General features: G+C 41.3%; 2 protein-coding genes across 2 annotated transcripts; both read left to right on the top strand.

Moving 5' to 3' along the window:
* Nucleotides 1–3,620: 3,620 nt before the first annotated feature.
* On the top strand, nucleotides 3,621–5,399 carry LOC117265269 (trypsin-3-like). The gene is made up of 5 exons (XM_033639666.2): nucleotides 3,621–3,756; nucleotides 3,863–4,016; nucleotides 4,100–4,362; nucleotides 4,973–5,109; nucleotides 5,194–5,399. The coding sequence occupies exons 1-5, from the start codon at nucleotides 3,717–3,719 to the stop codon at nucleotides 5,341–5,343; spliced, it is 744 nt and encodes a 247-aa protein (XP_033495557.2). The 5' UTR covers nucleotides 3,621–3,716; the 3' UTR covers nucleotides 5,344–5,399.
* A 5,993-nt stretch (nucleotides 5,400–11,392) lies between these two features.
* Nucleotides 11,393–15,656, top strand: has1 (hyaluronan synthase 1). Its single transcript, XM_033641329.2, is given in 6 exon segments — nucleotides 11,393–11,537; nucleotides 12,363–13,065; nucleotides 13,172–13,397; nucleotides 13,516–13,648; nucleotides 13,988–14,526; nucleotides 14,529–15,656. Coding segments are annotated over 5 exon segments (1,689 nt in total). The 5' UTR covers nucleotides 11,393–11,537; nucleotides 12,363–12,375; the 3' UTR covers nucleotides 14,630–15,656.
* Nucleotides 15,657–15,899: the final 243 nt, after the last annotated feature.

The raw sequence follows: 15,899 nt of genomic DNA, 5'->3' as shown, positions 1-15,899 counted from the left end.
AAATCAGTGGAAGTTTTGATCTCTTTTTATATACTGTAACTAAGGGTTAGGGTGAAAATGCAGAGGGGGAAACTAGCTGTGCTATTATTTTAGGTCAATGGCATTTTTAGATTGTAATAAAGCATTTATCTCAATTCTTAATTCAGCCAACTGATCATATCCCGAATACTGCTTTGCACATGTGCAACTAAAACAGGCATCTGGGTATCATATGTGAGACTATCAAAGTTGTTTCCAAGCAATTAGCTCAGGGACTTTTGGTATTTGTTGCAGATTTTAACGATTTTGGCAATTTAGTTTTCTCTAATAAATGCCCACTGAAATGTCCTGTAGCCTTGTGTTAATTGAAAACTTAAAGGGGAACGAGGTCTACACCCATTTTCTAAATTCATACATGCTGTTCCAATAGTATAAGACAGTCCAAAAATATTACTAAACACGAACAACTCTCTCCCAAACCCAATAACTACAGTGCTAAAAGTCTAATCTGTGATGTCACTGAGTATAAAGTCTGGAGCTGCTCCATAGACAACAAATTGGGAAATGTGCTAAAGATGACATTGAGAGCAGCCAGGAGAATGTTCTTAGTATATGGGTATATTTTCTTCTTCAGGACTGAGAACGCTACTATAGTGTCTTTGCATATGATGTCATTCATCAGTGCGATATTCAGATGGAGGGAAACTGGTAACTGGAGGCAAAGACTGCTAACACTGCACAAATGCATAAGATTTACAACTGTGAAAAAAAGGGCCACTTTAAAATAAATAATAATAAAATACAATATAGTAGGACATAAAGGGGGGAAGCAAAAAAAAAAAAATACTTGCTGAGAAACAGCAGCAGATGTGGATCAAAAACTTACATCTTCATTCTGGAGGAGCGCAGTCAGCTAATGTCAAACTTAAATGTTAAAGTTGTGTTAATCATAACCTAATTCAGATGCAATTACAATGTGCTGTGACAACTTCTCCATGTTTTCAGTCATGATCCAAATCTTTAATGGCACTTTATACCGCTGTGAGAAGTTGAGCTAGTGGGGAGACAATAGTAGCTAATAAGCTAATAAGGTAGCTAATGTAGCTTGCAGCATCCCCCATGGAGGAGGCAGAGCCTGAAGACTTGGGGGAACTCTCGTCCATATCCCTGGCACAGGTCGCTGAGGTGAGATGCTGAAGGCTCTGGACACTGTGCTCCAATTATAGGGGTATGACACTGCTCAGCCTCCCTGGGGAAGTTTTTTCCAGGGTGCTGGAGAGGAGGCTCCAACTGACTGTCGAACCTCAGATTCAGGAGGAGCAATGCCGATTCCATCCTGGTCATGGAACAGTGGACCAGCTCTTAACCCCTGCATGGCTGCTGGAGGGGTTGCCCATCTAGTCTACATGTGCACTATGAACTTGGAGAAGGCATAGGATCCAGGGTCCAGCTATCTGGTTCTTGTATAGCCAAAGTGAGAGCTGTGTCCACAGACTTTGCACTAAGTCAAACACGTTGTCTTCGCCAGGGCTGTGCTTCGTCTCTGTTAATGATATGATGTAGTTCTGTTGGCTTCATCACACCGTGACCTCCAGCATGCACTGTGGTGGTTTGCAGCCAAGTGTGAAGCAGTCGGGATGAGAGCCAGCACCTCCAAGTCTGAGGCCATGGTTCTCTGCTGAGAAATGGTGGATTGCTCCCTTCAGGTTGGGGGAGAGTTACTGGCCCAAGCGAGGGAGTTCTAGTATCTTGGGGTCTTGTTCATGAATGAGGCTAGAATGGAGGTAATTTGTAACAAAGATTGTGTTCACATTGGGCAAAGTGGTCAGGTTGATAGAAAAATCACTTTCCTCTGTTCTGTATGGATCACATCCAACATGAGTTTTAGTTTCCTGACAATACCTGCTGCCTGCCGGTTCATTCAACCTTTTTATGTAGTCACTTTCCTCTATATCCTGTTCACGCATTATATGGATTTTTGCACGTCATAATAGTCACATGGTTGCAAACAAGCTATCAAAAAAAGCTCATCTGGGTATAAAAAAGAAAAACATTCTGTGACTCCACAAATCTCATGTCTCCCATTTATTGTCTATGGAGCAGCGTCAGACTTTATACTTGATGACATCACAAGAGACTTACTTGAGACGTCCTTCTCTGGTTTCTGGCTTTGAAAGAGATTTTAATTTGGGTGGTGTTCCCGTTAAATGAAAACATAACATGATTGTAGGTCTGGTGAAAGCTACACACAGGAGTAGACATAATACGTTTCGCGGCAGAATGTGCCAAGTTGTTGCACTTGATTGTAATCAAAGAATACAAGCAATGATATGCAGGTTGTTAAAGGAATGAGGCAGACGTGAGTGTGCCACACAGTAATGACGGGGGGAGAACTTGCCTGAGCTGGATGGGAATGCGTTATATTTTAGCCTTAAGTGTATAATCACAGGGTTTGGTTAAATGTACCCTCACATTTAAATGTTTTCCTGTCTGGTGCTGATAAACACCTATGCTCATACATGAGTAACGGAGCCTCTTACCTCTCAGCGTGTCTCCACTCTGAACCATTGACTCAGTCAGCAATGATATGCAGTTTCACTGTGTTGAAACAGTAAGAGTGCTGGTTTCCTTTGAATGTTTCATACCCGAGCCAGTGAGGTAGAGGAAAAAGATACGTTGGTTTCCCAAGCGGTTGACGAGACTGAATTTCAAAACAGGACTGTAAAATCAACCTGTCTGAGAAAGTTCTGCTTTATACAGGGAATTTCTTTTTTTAACTTACTGAAAGTGTTTACATGGCTCCCAAACCTGCACATTTGTATAACAGACAAAAATAGCATCACATTCTGTGTCAGTTATAATTAACTAAAATAAATAAAGATATAAATGCTTTTAGTGTCAAGAAATGACTCTGAACCGCAACATAGAGGAAACTGAAAATGCTGACACTGTAACATTTTCCAACCATTTCAGATTCCCCTATGTTAGGATGATGTAAAGATTGAGCAATGCAAAAGGTGAAAATATGAACACTTTCATATCACATATTGCAACACAGCCATGAACTGCATTTTCCCAGCAGCTTGCTGATAAGCAGACAGCCGGTCTTGTATAAGCAGAACATTACAATAGTAAAATACTACAAGTTGAATTCTTGTTTTAGGTATTCTTGGCTCCCTGGATGTTAAAAAACTGGCACATTTGCTATAGCAGGAATTTTCTCTGGCTCGGAGCATCTTAAACCACATGGATTACACCCACATACCAAGTCTTACTCAACATCCACAAGAGCCAAGTGTCACTTTGTAGTTCACTTGAAGGCAGCGCACGTCTCACGTCCCGCATGTGTGACTGTCTAATGCAAAGAAAAACATTGCCATAGTGACATAGTTTTATGGAAAACATACTGAATGAGCTCAAACTTACAAGAGAGCTATGACCTCAAATCTAATTAAAACCATTCTGACTGAACGCATACTGACAGAGGGGAATTCCACATGTTAGTGTTTGCAGTTCAGATAGTTTTGTCATCCAGGCATTTTTCCCCCCAGTTTGTTTTCCTGTGTTTTACTGTACATTAAACTCAGTGCTCTGGGTAATGTAACACATGTTTGGTGTTTGAGGTGTACCTCTGACGATAGAAGACCTTGAGAGAAAGGAGATAAGAGGACTAAAATACCTGAAACTAAGAGGGTGAGGGCACATTAATCTGCCGGGCTGACAGACAGACAGTAGGCATGAAGCTGTTCATTCTTCTAGCTCTCCTCGGAGGGGCAGGTATTGTACAGAATTTGTATTGGGGCATTGAATTGTGCCACAGACTTGTGTGAAATTGATCACATCATTTTCCTGTTTCTGTCATTTCTTTATTCTTATGCTGCAGTTGGCCTGAGGGACGATAACAAGATTGTCGGAGGGTATGAGTGTCCAAAACATTCTGTGCCCTACCAAGTGTCTCTCTTCACTGGGTACAACTTCTGTGGCGGGACTCTTCTGTCAGATGAGTGGGTGCTCTCTGCTGCCCACTGCAAGACAAAGTAAGGAAGATAACCCAAACCAAAATTTTCCTTTAAGCAGCAAGAGCACAAAGTCACCTTAAAGATGGATTTATTCCTTCCAGGTCAGATGTAGAAATCCGGCTGGGAGAGCACGACATCTGGGAAGCTGAGGGGACCGAGCAGCACATCATGTCCGCCAAGTTCATCCGCCACCCTGACTACAACTCCCGCACACAGGACAGCGACATCATGCTGATCAAACTGAGTCGGCCTGCCACTCTGAACAACTACGTGCGCCCCGCTACGCTCCCTACAAAGTGTGCCAGTGACGGGACAATGTGTCAGATCTCTGGATGGGGGAGTCTTCGTCCCAGCAATGACGGCTGTGAGTGTCAGAGGATATCTGACTGTGTGGGAAAGCTCCAAAAATGCAATTTCATCCAATTATTTTACATAAAAGCTTTTTCATTTTTGTGATCCTTTTTTAATTGATATTCATTGTACAGCATGTAGCAATGAAAAAGGTCATTTTTGTAATGAGTAACAGTGATGCACATGATAAGTGTCTAAAAGAAAAGAAATATTAGTGCAGAGACAGAAGTTTAGAAACAAAAAAACAAAAATGATTGTCCACCAACTCCGGACAAAATACTGAGCTCCACATCTCTATCATAGCAACCACTTTTTGTGCTGCTGAAAACCTGGCTAACACCCTCTTTTTGATCAGTGTCAAGTCCAGCTTAAACAGATCATTTCAAATGAGTAAAACAAACAAATGAGGTACGCTGATCTCACATATACCAGAGAGGTTAGAGACAACCATTATCCCAGAATCTGGCCATTGGAGGACGTTCCCGAAACACATGAAAATAAGTTGTAGCAGTACGTTAGACCAAACTTTGTTCTAATAGAAAGTAAGGTCCAGGTCTGGGATATCAGTTGTTCTTAAAGCATCATCCTACCAGGGCTAAAAACACTCTTTTTCTGTTTCTCAGCGAGGTTCCCTGCTAAGCTGCAGTGCCTGGACGCCCCTCTCCTGAGCGATGACACCTGCTTTAATGCATATCCTTTCCAAATCACTGAAAACATGATCTGTGCTGGCTTCCTGGAGGGAGGGAAGGACTCCTGTCAGGTAATACAGATAGCTGCTGTTCCACAAACTGTTTCTGCGTCTTGATATAAAGGAGTTAAAATAATTAACTTTTTTTATCTTCAGGGTGACTCTGGGGGTCCCATGGTGTGTGATGGAAAACTTCAGGGAGTTGTGTCCTGGGGGCATGGCTGCGCTCTGAGAAAGAAGCCCGGGGTGTACACAAAAGTTTGCAATTACATTTCCTGGATCAAGAACACTATGGCATCTGGCTGAGCTGTGAAGATATCAAAGGATTCATATGTGAACTGGCAGTAAAGTCAGCTATATGATGTGTTGTGTGTACAGTGTGGTTTTTACAGATCTATAAGTGAGTCCTTAGAATGAGAATAACAGCAATTATCTAAGAATATAACATCCTGTGTGAGGAGAAAGACATGTGCCTCCCACATCCACAACAGTGACTGCTGCTACACAGAGATGGACACAAAAGCAATTACAAATACTTGCTCATTAAATGTATCAAAGTACAATACTGATATGAGAAACGCTCTGCTATTCCCTACAGCATAGATTTCAAGTAGCCAATCAGGATATCTGGGAGGTGGGAGGCTGCAGATTCAGGGGTGCATGCTGGGTGGTGTCTGTCAGTCAAAGCCACCACTGACTGACTGAGTGACTGACTGAGTGAACAGCCAGTTAAAATACATTTCTTAAAACTACTTTACAAGCAACCAATTGAACGAATGCAAGACACAAACAGTTCTATCACAGCAGAGTATGAAACAGTACAAAATAATTACCCTCCCTTCCCCCCAGTGCCAACTACAAAATAAAAAATGTATTCCTCTTTGTGTAGCCGACCTGCTAACACTGCAGTCAGAGCAGGGTTGGCAACCTGTGGCTCCAGACCCACATGCGGCTCTTTTGCCCCTCTTCAGTGGCTCCCTGTGACTTTGGCAGAAAACTATTTAACAGTGTGTGGATATATGTGTTTGCTTTTACTGCCAACCCTGCAAAGTTAAAGTACCCAACAATCATATATAGCCCACTGCAGAGTTGCCACCTTGTGGTAAAACATATTAATAAATGCTCATTTAAACTTACGAGTAACGTTGATGGGTGAATTTAGACCTACTGTATAAGGCTTAGATATGTTTTGCGTCTCCAGGCAGATTATTTGAAAGCTTTTTTGGCCAAAGATGGCTCTTTTGATAGTAAAGGTTGCTGACCCTTCATCTAAGGGAACACAATAACTGTGTTTTGGACCTGACAGGACATGTCATGTGATTCATTTAGCCAAAGACTGTGATTAGTCTTGTTGTTGTACAGTTTTTTTCTACAGTTTAAACCTGGGGATAAAAATGTGTCTTACTGGAGAATAAAATGACACATTAAAGCTACAGCAGGAAACTTTTTAAGCACATATGACCAAGAAGTTATTGTATTTATTCCTGTCACTGCATCCTGACAGTACATGAGTCAGGAACAAAACATGCTCCTCTGCAGTAGCATAAGGTTGTTACCACGGGCCCTAGTGCACACTAGTTACTAGTTATAAGGCGCCCACACACACCACTGGCACCTGTTCATAAAAAAAAAGCCAAGGGAATCTAATTTAGGGAGCTCTGCTACTTTTTCCACTTGTTTATTTCACTCTTGTCCTTTCTTACTGCTGCTTTTATGTTTAAAAGGCATGACTGCTTGCTGGACTTGTACTACGTATGTATATGTATATATAGTTTATTCATGTTTTTTCTAGTTCATGTAGAATTTCTCAGTTGTGGGATCAATAAAGGTGTATCTTATTTTATAAGCATACATTTTCTTAGATTGCTGCTCACTATTTTGTGAAGAAGAAAAGAAAATGAGGGCATATAGCCTGTAGCAAATGGCACCATTTTTAATTTAATGTGAGTTCTTCTTTGAACTCAGGTGTAGTTCTGAGGTGGCAAACAGAATCATTTACAAGCCACATTCCTCTTTGACTGTTTTCAACATGGCAGCCAGGTCATAAACCTTACCTTGCAGCTAAAGAGTACACTAAAATATGTTTCTAAAAACATTTGAGGCAATGCAGGAACAGAATCTTGAGTCATATTTGATCAACGCTGCCTAGTTTTATAGTTTGACTGCAGTTCATGAGCAGTCATTGACATGATTGACAGCTGTTTTCTGAAAATGACCCGTGATTGGCCATTCTCCTGTCACAAGGTAGGTTTTCAAAAGCCTGAAAACAGAGCCAAGAGGAGCTGCAGGAATCTAGTTTTCTCCCCACATGAATTACAATACTCTCAAAGTTTATTATGGTTTTTTGTACAATGACTCCAAAATAAAACTGCCTACTCCAGCTTTAATTATAGGTTATTTTTTGAAACAGTTACCCATTACGTGTGGCCAGTTCTTCAAATGTTATATCATCTCTTAGCTAACCTTTTAAACCATCCATCAGTGACCTTAAGCTAACTCTCTGCTGGTTTAGTAACTAGATTTCATGCACTTGCTATGGTGATGCATGGATCTGAGGTGTAAACACAAGTATCCGGATACATTTTAATTAATCTTTGCACCTACCTCCTAGCAGCTGAAGCATTGCCCCTACAGATATAAGTACCTCAGGTTGTCACTGTTTCCAAACACAGAGACATGATACAGTGCTCTCTCAGACCACTTGAATTACAAAATGCCTGAGGTTTACCATCAGATTTTTGCCCAGTGACTCCCAAATTAAACTGCCTACCCAGCTTGAAACAATGAATTTTTAATATTTCAAATATGCAAATACAAGCTCTTATTTTGTTACAAATTAAATCCAGTAAAATAGAAATTACAAATTGCTCAATACATACTTTAATATCTATTTTAAACACATTCCTTTAAAATTCTGCCCATTTCTTCTTCCACATTCAGACTTTACATTACAGTAGAGTGCCAGACAGGTGTTTTGCTCTGCAGGTGTCTGAAACAAGTGTGTCTGAAAGCCACTTGTGCTCAGCACCATAATTCAGAGCTTTGGTGAGCGTGGCTGTAAATCAAATGGCATCTATCTCAGTATCTCAGGGTGTAATATACAGAGCTAGCTACCTCCCATGCTGTCACAGTGTTTGACTCTACGAGCTCTGAGTCAGAATGACTTTAAAATGAATAGGCAGACATGTTTCTTGCTCATAGATGCCTCGGCAGAACACAGAGCAGTTGAGGAACAAACCTGACATTTACCGTCAGCCAACCGTAAATCACAAAGGGCAAAAAAAAAAAAAAAAAAAAAGCTGCTACACTGCTCTCTGTGGGTTGAAACTGTAAAGCATGTTGCACACTCTGGCCACACTCCATAATCTCTGATTATGGAGCACTGTCTGCAACAAATGTGGTACTTAGACAGTTGACTATCCTACTACTTTTTTTAGCTGTAGCTCAGCCTGCATGTTGGCACAGTTTGACATCAACAACCAGAGCTGTGAGTTTTGAGGAGGAAGTGTACGTACTGTAAGACACTGACTCCCTGCCTGCTCTGTAACCTCTCAGGGTCACAAACTGGCAATTAGCAAGAGTATCAGGTGCACATACAAGAATACTCGATCACAAAATGTTCAAGTGATTTAAGTGGATTTTGGTCGCTTGGGTGTGGCACGGAGCGGCGGGGTGAGTCACTAGGCATTCACTTGACCACCGAATAAAGAGGCCTAACGAGGACTCATAGCCCGTGTGCAAAAAATAGCTCTTATTGCCATGAAGCTGGATGTTGCACTTTCTTATTTTTGAAAACATGGCCTTGGACAAGATGTTGACTCTGGCAACACAGATCTGCATGTTTTGAATCCTACAGAATTCCACAAACTGTGTTTATGAGCTACTTAGAAGTTATAGCAGTTTGGTAAAAGGGTCCTTTACAGTACGTGTTCTTCATGTGGCCACAAACCAATCCAGTTTATCCCTCAGCGACTGCCATGATTAGCCGGTGACGCGTCGGAAGAAACCAGCAGCTTAGCCACGACCTTTTCATAAAGATGGAGCTTTAAAACGGAAAACAAAGGAAAACAGCTGACATGCTGATTGACAGAGTAACAAATAAATAATAATGGTATATAAAAAGATTCAATTTAAACACCTTACGCTATCTGCTAATAATAAATGATGAGAACTTATTGGAGATGATGAATTGAAGTGGCACAAAAGCATACACTGCTGTAAAGCACATTAATGAGAACACACAGATGTCACGCAGAAAGCCCACATATAAGAACACATGCAGTTTACCGTCCCTGAACACACTGACTGGCTCAGCCCCCACACATGACATCAGCTGCCTGGTGGCTTCTATTTGGGTCTGACATGAAGCGTGTTGACGGCTGGGACCAGCTCCTGTGGCTAAGGGTGTGGACCCTCATGAGCGGTCAACAGATTTCCCTGTAAAGTAAGTCTCCAGGGATGTAATCATGGTTAAGTTAGGACAGTGGCAGCAACTCAGTGAACCAGAAAGGGGGCAGCTTTAGTCTTCATCAGTCACAGATTAGTCGTATATAACAGACACAAGACTCTGTGACAGCAGCTTTGACTCTAGTTAGATTTCCCAAGTAAAAAGACCCACTTTTCCCTACTTTATTACTATTTTTTTTGGCTTCTGCAGTGTCAGACAAGAGCCAGCAGAGGGCAGCATCCCACTTGTGTGGAGGCTTGATCGCAGCCTCTGAGGTTATTTATCTTTTCTCTCTCAAGGGTAATGTGACTGAATACCTGACATTCTGTTCAGTGCCTGCACAGTTTGTGGCAAAACAGAATAACTTCAACACTTCCAATGCCAGAGGTGGAGGAAGTATTTAGAGCTTTAATTATTTAATAAACATGGCCACACCTCAGTGAAAAAAATAGTGAGGTCATTGCCCTGCATTCAGAGGTAAAAGTACAAAAAGGTCAGAACAAAACACAAGTACTAAATAAGCAGAATGATCCATTTCAGAACAATATATACATTGTTTTATTGAAAGATAATTAGTGATGCATTAATCATGACTTTAATGTGTTCATTGACTGAATAATAAATTGTGGTGCTTTTATCTTGTATGTCCTGTTTTTGCTAAAGACCCTCAGGTGAGTCTGAAATTAAGTTTGAATTGAATTGAACTGAATGTTGCAGCCGATAAAAGTGGTGCTAAATCAGTGGTGTACGGAAGTTACGACGGGCCCCAGTGCACACTATTGCGCATGTATTATCTTGACACAAATAGACATCGGACAACATCAACATACATATTACCCAGCAATCATCACTGCATATCTGAAAAAAATATCAAAGACAATAAGAAATGAATCATTTAATTGGATAGTTTCATAGCATATTTATAGATTTTATAGCTTTCATAGAAAAAGCATACTTCAACAAAAAAAAGAAAGAAAAAAGAAACCATGATGCAGATGGGAGTGCCTATTTGAGTACATGTATAGCAAATGGCACCGCTTTTACACTAACAATATGCTTTTTGTTATCATTTATCTTTGAACACGGGTATATTTCCTATATTTCCTGTTCTCTCTATGGGCCCCTCCACCCCAGGGGCCCCACTACTGGACCACTTGACCTATGATATATCATATTATCATATCATATTACAATGTATAAGTTGATTATATTTTGTATTAATAATCCGCAGTAGAGTAAAAAGTACTATATTGCCCTCTAAACTGAAGTGGAAGTATAAAGTGGAGATACTCAGGTACTCAGGACGGTCCTAAGGACAGAGGGATGTCGTATGCTGTAAAGCTCTGTGAGGCAAATTGTGATTTGTGATATTGGGCTTTATAAATAAAACTGATTGTTTGACTGATTCAAGTAAGAAGTTGAGTCCCTCAGTGCAGCACATACGTAAATGTACTTGCTGTCGTCAACAACTACTGCGATTTTTACAGTTTTGTGCACCCATACATCTCTAAGCTGCAGCTGGCTGGACACTAAAATGATAATAAAATGGCGTAACTAACATATCTGAAGTAATTTAAGTTGCCTGTAAAAGGGAAACTGTGGTCAAGATAAGAGCGAACCTCACAGTACTTAACCCCAGAAGTCCTCCGAGAGGTCCCAACACAAATGTGTGTCGCTCCGTCTCCACTGAGTCTATCTGAAGCTCACACAGTCATGAGCCACCGCTAAGTTTGGGAACCTCCTGTTTTTTTAGGGAACAGCCTTGCTAGAGGTCACACACCTAACATCTCTATGGTAAAGAGAAAACAAAGCAGCCGTACAGATGTTCTCCTCAGACAGCGGGACCACCGCCTTCCTCCTCCTGACGCACGACTGAGTCAGCGGGGGCGCGCGTAATTGATAAATCCACAGGACATAAAAGCGCGCACATGGCTCCATCCCGAGTTCAAACCTAGTAGCTTAAAAAGCCAACAAACTCCACGCCAAGTTGCCACACAGGAGGAACGCCGAGTGGATGTATCGCAGATTTAAAGCCAGGAGAAGCTGACATCAGGTAATGTTAAAAATAACTGTCATGTGTTCTTTTTTTAGTTGTTTTGCTGGATAATTACTCATAAATAAAGCACAGTTACATCGTAATTACTACTGATAGGCTGTAATTTAAATATAAACAAAATCATTTCTGTAGAATCATAGCAAGTCATGGAAGAGGATATGATTTAAATAATATATTTGAATTAAAACAGATGTCAGATGTTGCTGGTAGTAAGATGACTGATGCTTTTCCACATTATATTTACTCTTTAAGGCTGTTTATTTATTATTTATGCTTAATTTAGTCAATTGATTAACCCCAGTTTTCTTCTTGCTTTATATAATAACTGTTTTGGTCAGCTAACTTATTTTTTTTATCATATGTATCATTTTGTCATTTGTACATGTACAAGCATTTATAAAAGATTATTTAATATTCTTACATGTTTTAAATAATGATATAATATGGATATCACTGAATACATTAGAATATGTACATTAATAACTTTAAATTTAATTTTTAAATTATGTTTACGTATTCAATCTTATATTATAGCCTCTGTATTAGCCTACTGTTATTATATCACCTGTACTGTACATGTGTTTCTATACAATGGGGCGCTGGGTTTAACTGTCTTGGCACAGAGGATTTTAGACTAATAGCGTATGCCTGGTAGCTGTATTATTTTCCAGCTTCTATAGCTTGTTAACATGTCTTACAACAGTTCACATAAAACAACTAACTGCATTTAATACACCCTAAACCGCAGTGAGTGTCTGTGTCTGTGTGGAAACTTCTTTATGTATGTATAAACCATGTATGTGCTGTCTTTGTGTCTCTTAGGTAAATAAACACAATGGAGCTGAAGCCTTTATTAAAGAAGCTGGGCACAGTAGTCCGTGCCATCTTCACTTTCACCTTTGCTCTGGTGGTCCTGGGCGTGATGGTGTGGGCCTACGTTGATGGTTTCCAGCTGGCGACATCCATGTATGGGATCATCTCCTTTGGCTTTTATGGACTGCTCCTCTCACTCCACGTGTTGGTCCAGAGCTTCTTCGCCTTCATCGAGCACCGGCGAATGAAATCTCGCACAAAGCCCTGCTCCTTTACCAAAACCATCGGCTTCACCATATCAGCCTACCAGGAGGACCCTGAGTACCTGAGGGAGTGCCTCAACTCCATCAGGGCCCTCAAGTATCCTCCTGAGCTGCTGCGCATCATCATGGTGATAGACGGGAACTCAGATGATGACCGATATATGATGGAAATGTTCAGGGAGGTGTTTGCAGACCAAGACCCTGGCTGTTATGTGTGGAAGAAAAACTACCATACATGGGACCCCACCCAGGCCCAGCAGGATGTGGAGATGGCTATGGGCCCAGGAGGGGATGCTGATTATCCTGTGGGTGAAGATCCACAGCGAAAAGAGGTAGAGCACCTGATCCAGAACAGGAGGTGCGTGTGCATCATGCAGAAGTGGGGCGGCAAGCGAGAAGTGATGTACACAGCGTTTAAAGCACTCGGGCCATCAGTTGACTATATACAGGTATTTATTTTTCTTCAGGTGCTCATATTCCTCATGCTTCTGTCAGTTAACATGATTTTATGGAAATGTGCACATTTTTAATGATGTTACTCTCCTTCCCCCTCAGGTGTGTGACTCAGACACCAAGCTGGACCCTCTGGCCACGGAGGAGCTGTGTAAAGTGCTGGAGAGTAACCACAAGTATGGTGCCGTGGGAGGAGATGTGATGATCCTCAACCTAAAAGACTCTTACATCAGCTTCATGAGCAGTCTGAGGTACTGGATGGCTTTCAACATCGAAAGGTCCTGCCAGTCCTTCTTCAACTGCGTGTCCTGCATAAGTGGTCCACTGGGTAAGGAGAAAGACTTTTTTCAATGATACGGGTCAAAGCAGGTCAAGCAGTGGTTGTCATGGCTCTCCTGCACTGCTGGAGCTCATTGTAACTAAGATTTCTTTCTTACTCTGTGAAGGTCTGTACAGGAACGACCTGCTGCAGCAGTTTCTGGAGTCCTGGTATAATCAGAAGTTTTTGGGAACTCACTGCACATTTGGGGACGACAGACATCTAACCAACCGAATGCTGAGCATGGGCTACGCTACAAAGTAAGAAGCTTATCAACAGACCAAATCATAATGTTTGTTTACAATAGCTTCCGGGTAGAAACCTCCCACATCTAGTACATAAAGCAGTACATTGCTTAGCTTTTGTGCTAGTAGATGTGGTGTATCAAAGATGCAAGCAAAGCAGCACAGAACATGAAATAAGCACAGTGGAAATGTCAGATAGTTCGGATCAAAATGTTTAACCATACATCATTAAACCTTAGTGCAACGTTATTGTCATTATATTGTGCACAGGAATGGCATCAGACACAATACTTTTAGTGATGTCATCTTTGCTATAATGACAAAGGTTTCATAGATCTTATTTTTCCCCTTCAGATACACAGCACGCTCCAAATGCTACACAGAGACACCCGCTCAGTTCCTGCGCTGGCTCAACCAGCAGACCCGCTGGACGAAGTCCTACTTCCGCGAGTGGCTCTACAATGCAATGTGGTGGCACAAGCACCACCTCTGGATGACCTACGAGTCCATCGTCTCAGGTATTTTCCCCTTCTTTGTCACCGCTACCATCATCCAGCTGTTTTGGACGGGCACGCTGTGGGACATCCTCTGGATCCTGTGCTGCATCCAGCTGATCGGGCTGGTGAAAGCGGCTTACGCCTGCATCCTGCGCAGAGACATGGTGATGGTGTTTATGTCCCTGTACTCTGCTTTGTACATGACCAGCCTGCTGCCTGCCAAGTACTTTGCCATAATCACCATGAACAAGAGCAGCTGGGGGACGTCAGGCAGGCGTAAGATTGTAGGGAACTACATGCCCCTCCTGCCTCTGTCAGTGTGGTCGGCCATTTTATTGGGTGGGCTTTTTTACACAATCTACAAGGAGAGTAAACTGGATTGGTCTAGTCCAGCTAAGATAATGGAGACCAGGTTTCTTGTCTTTGGCTGCGTAGCATACATATGCTACTGGCTGCTCATGATGCTCCTCTACTGGGTGTGGTTCCGCCAGATATGTAGGAAACGTTTCCAGAGTTACGCATTGAATGTGTAGGTTCAAGATGTCCAGTGAAGAACTAGGAGAAGGAAGATAATTTATTCAAAATCAACCATTGACCTTATTTTCTTCACTTGGTTTCATTTATTTATTGTGTCTCACATTTCAGTAACTGATGGACATGGTCAGTATGGATCCAGTGGATAATGTTGATATTACCAGAGACTTTTTAACTAAGTAACAAAAATATAAATAATATATATAAGTACAAATGTCTGATTCATATGGAGATGTTGTTGCACGTTGTAATGAAACTCTACTGAGGGCCTTCGGGCTCACAAACTTCTCAGGTTTCTCTTTGTCGGATTATGATGGGAGAGGTGGCCTCCCATCAGATAATTTATTCACAGTATCTAAAGACTGGAAAATTCTGTGTAGATAACTTTTAATATATATTTAAGGGTGTGGGCAGTGGATCTTGGGTTAAATAACTTTTAGAAATATGACGATATGTCCACATATGTGTATGTAGATTACTTTAACAACACAGTGAACTCCACTTGCTTGACTGTGTCACCATTACTTCACCACTGTTGGTATTGCACTGGATCCTGGATGGCACATTTGCTGAGTTGCAGAGCCACTTGAAAATCCACTAAAGAAAACTACAGTTATAGTATTATGCAGTGGGGAAAATGTACAGCAGAGAAAAAATAAACTGTATCTCTATGGTAAAACTGGACCATGATGCTGTGGCCGAGGATCAAGGATGGAGACACTTACTGAAACCTGAAACAGTGGGGACTGATGTTTGTTCACATGCTGAATTTCATCCAGTTGCTGTAAAGTTACTCTCTTGACAGTATGGGCGTACTGTGTAAGATGCACTTTGTGTAATATAATATTTAAGAGAAAAAGTGGACACAAACATGTAGTGTTTCATGTATATATTCTAAGCAATATACCTGTTGAAATGTCTGAAAATGTGAACATTTTGATGATTTTGGGAACTTGTATTGAAGTGAAAAAATAAAATATTTTTCTAATGTGCACTGTTCTGTTTTCTTTGGATCAAAATCACATTATTTTCAGGGCACAACCAAAACATGGACTTGGTAAATCAAGGCACAGTTACACAGTTACATAATACCGTATACAGGTGAACTGATTACCAATATGACTTGAAATTAGGCTTCACACTACATACCAGCATCCTTCTTCCGGGTTAGCATTAGCATCGTTGCTAACATCAGTGGGAGTGGCAGTAAATGTCAAAGTTGTACAGCTGCAGTT

Source organism: Epinephelus lanceolatus, chromosome 10 (genome assembly GCF_041903045.1).
Source record: "Epinephelus lanceolatus isolate andai-2023 chromosome 10, ASM4190304v1, whole genome shotgun sequence".
NCBI classification, from domain to species: Eukaryota; Metazoa; Chordata; class Actinopteri; order Perciformes; family Serranidae; genus Epinephelus; species Epinephelus lanceolatus.
This window is presented reverse-complemented; position numbering and strand designations above follow the sequence as displayed.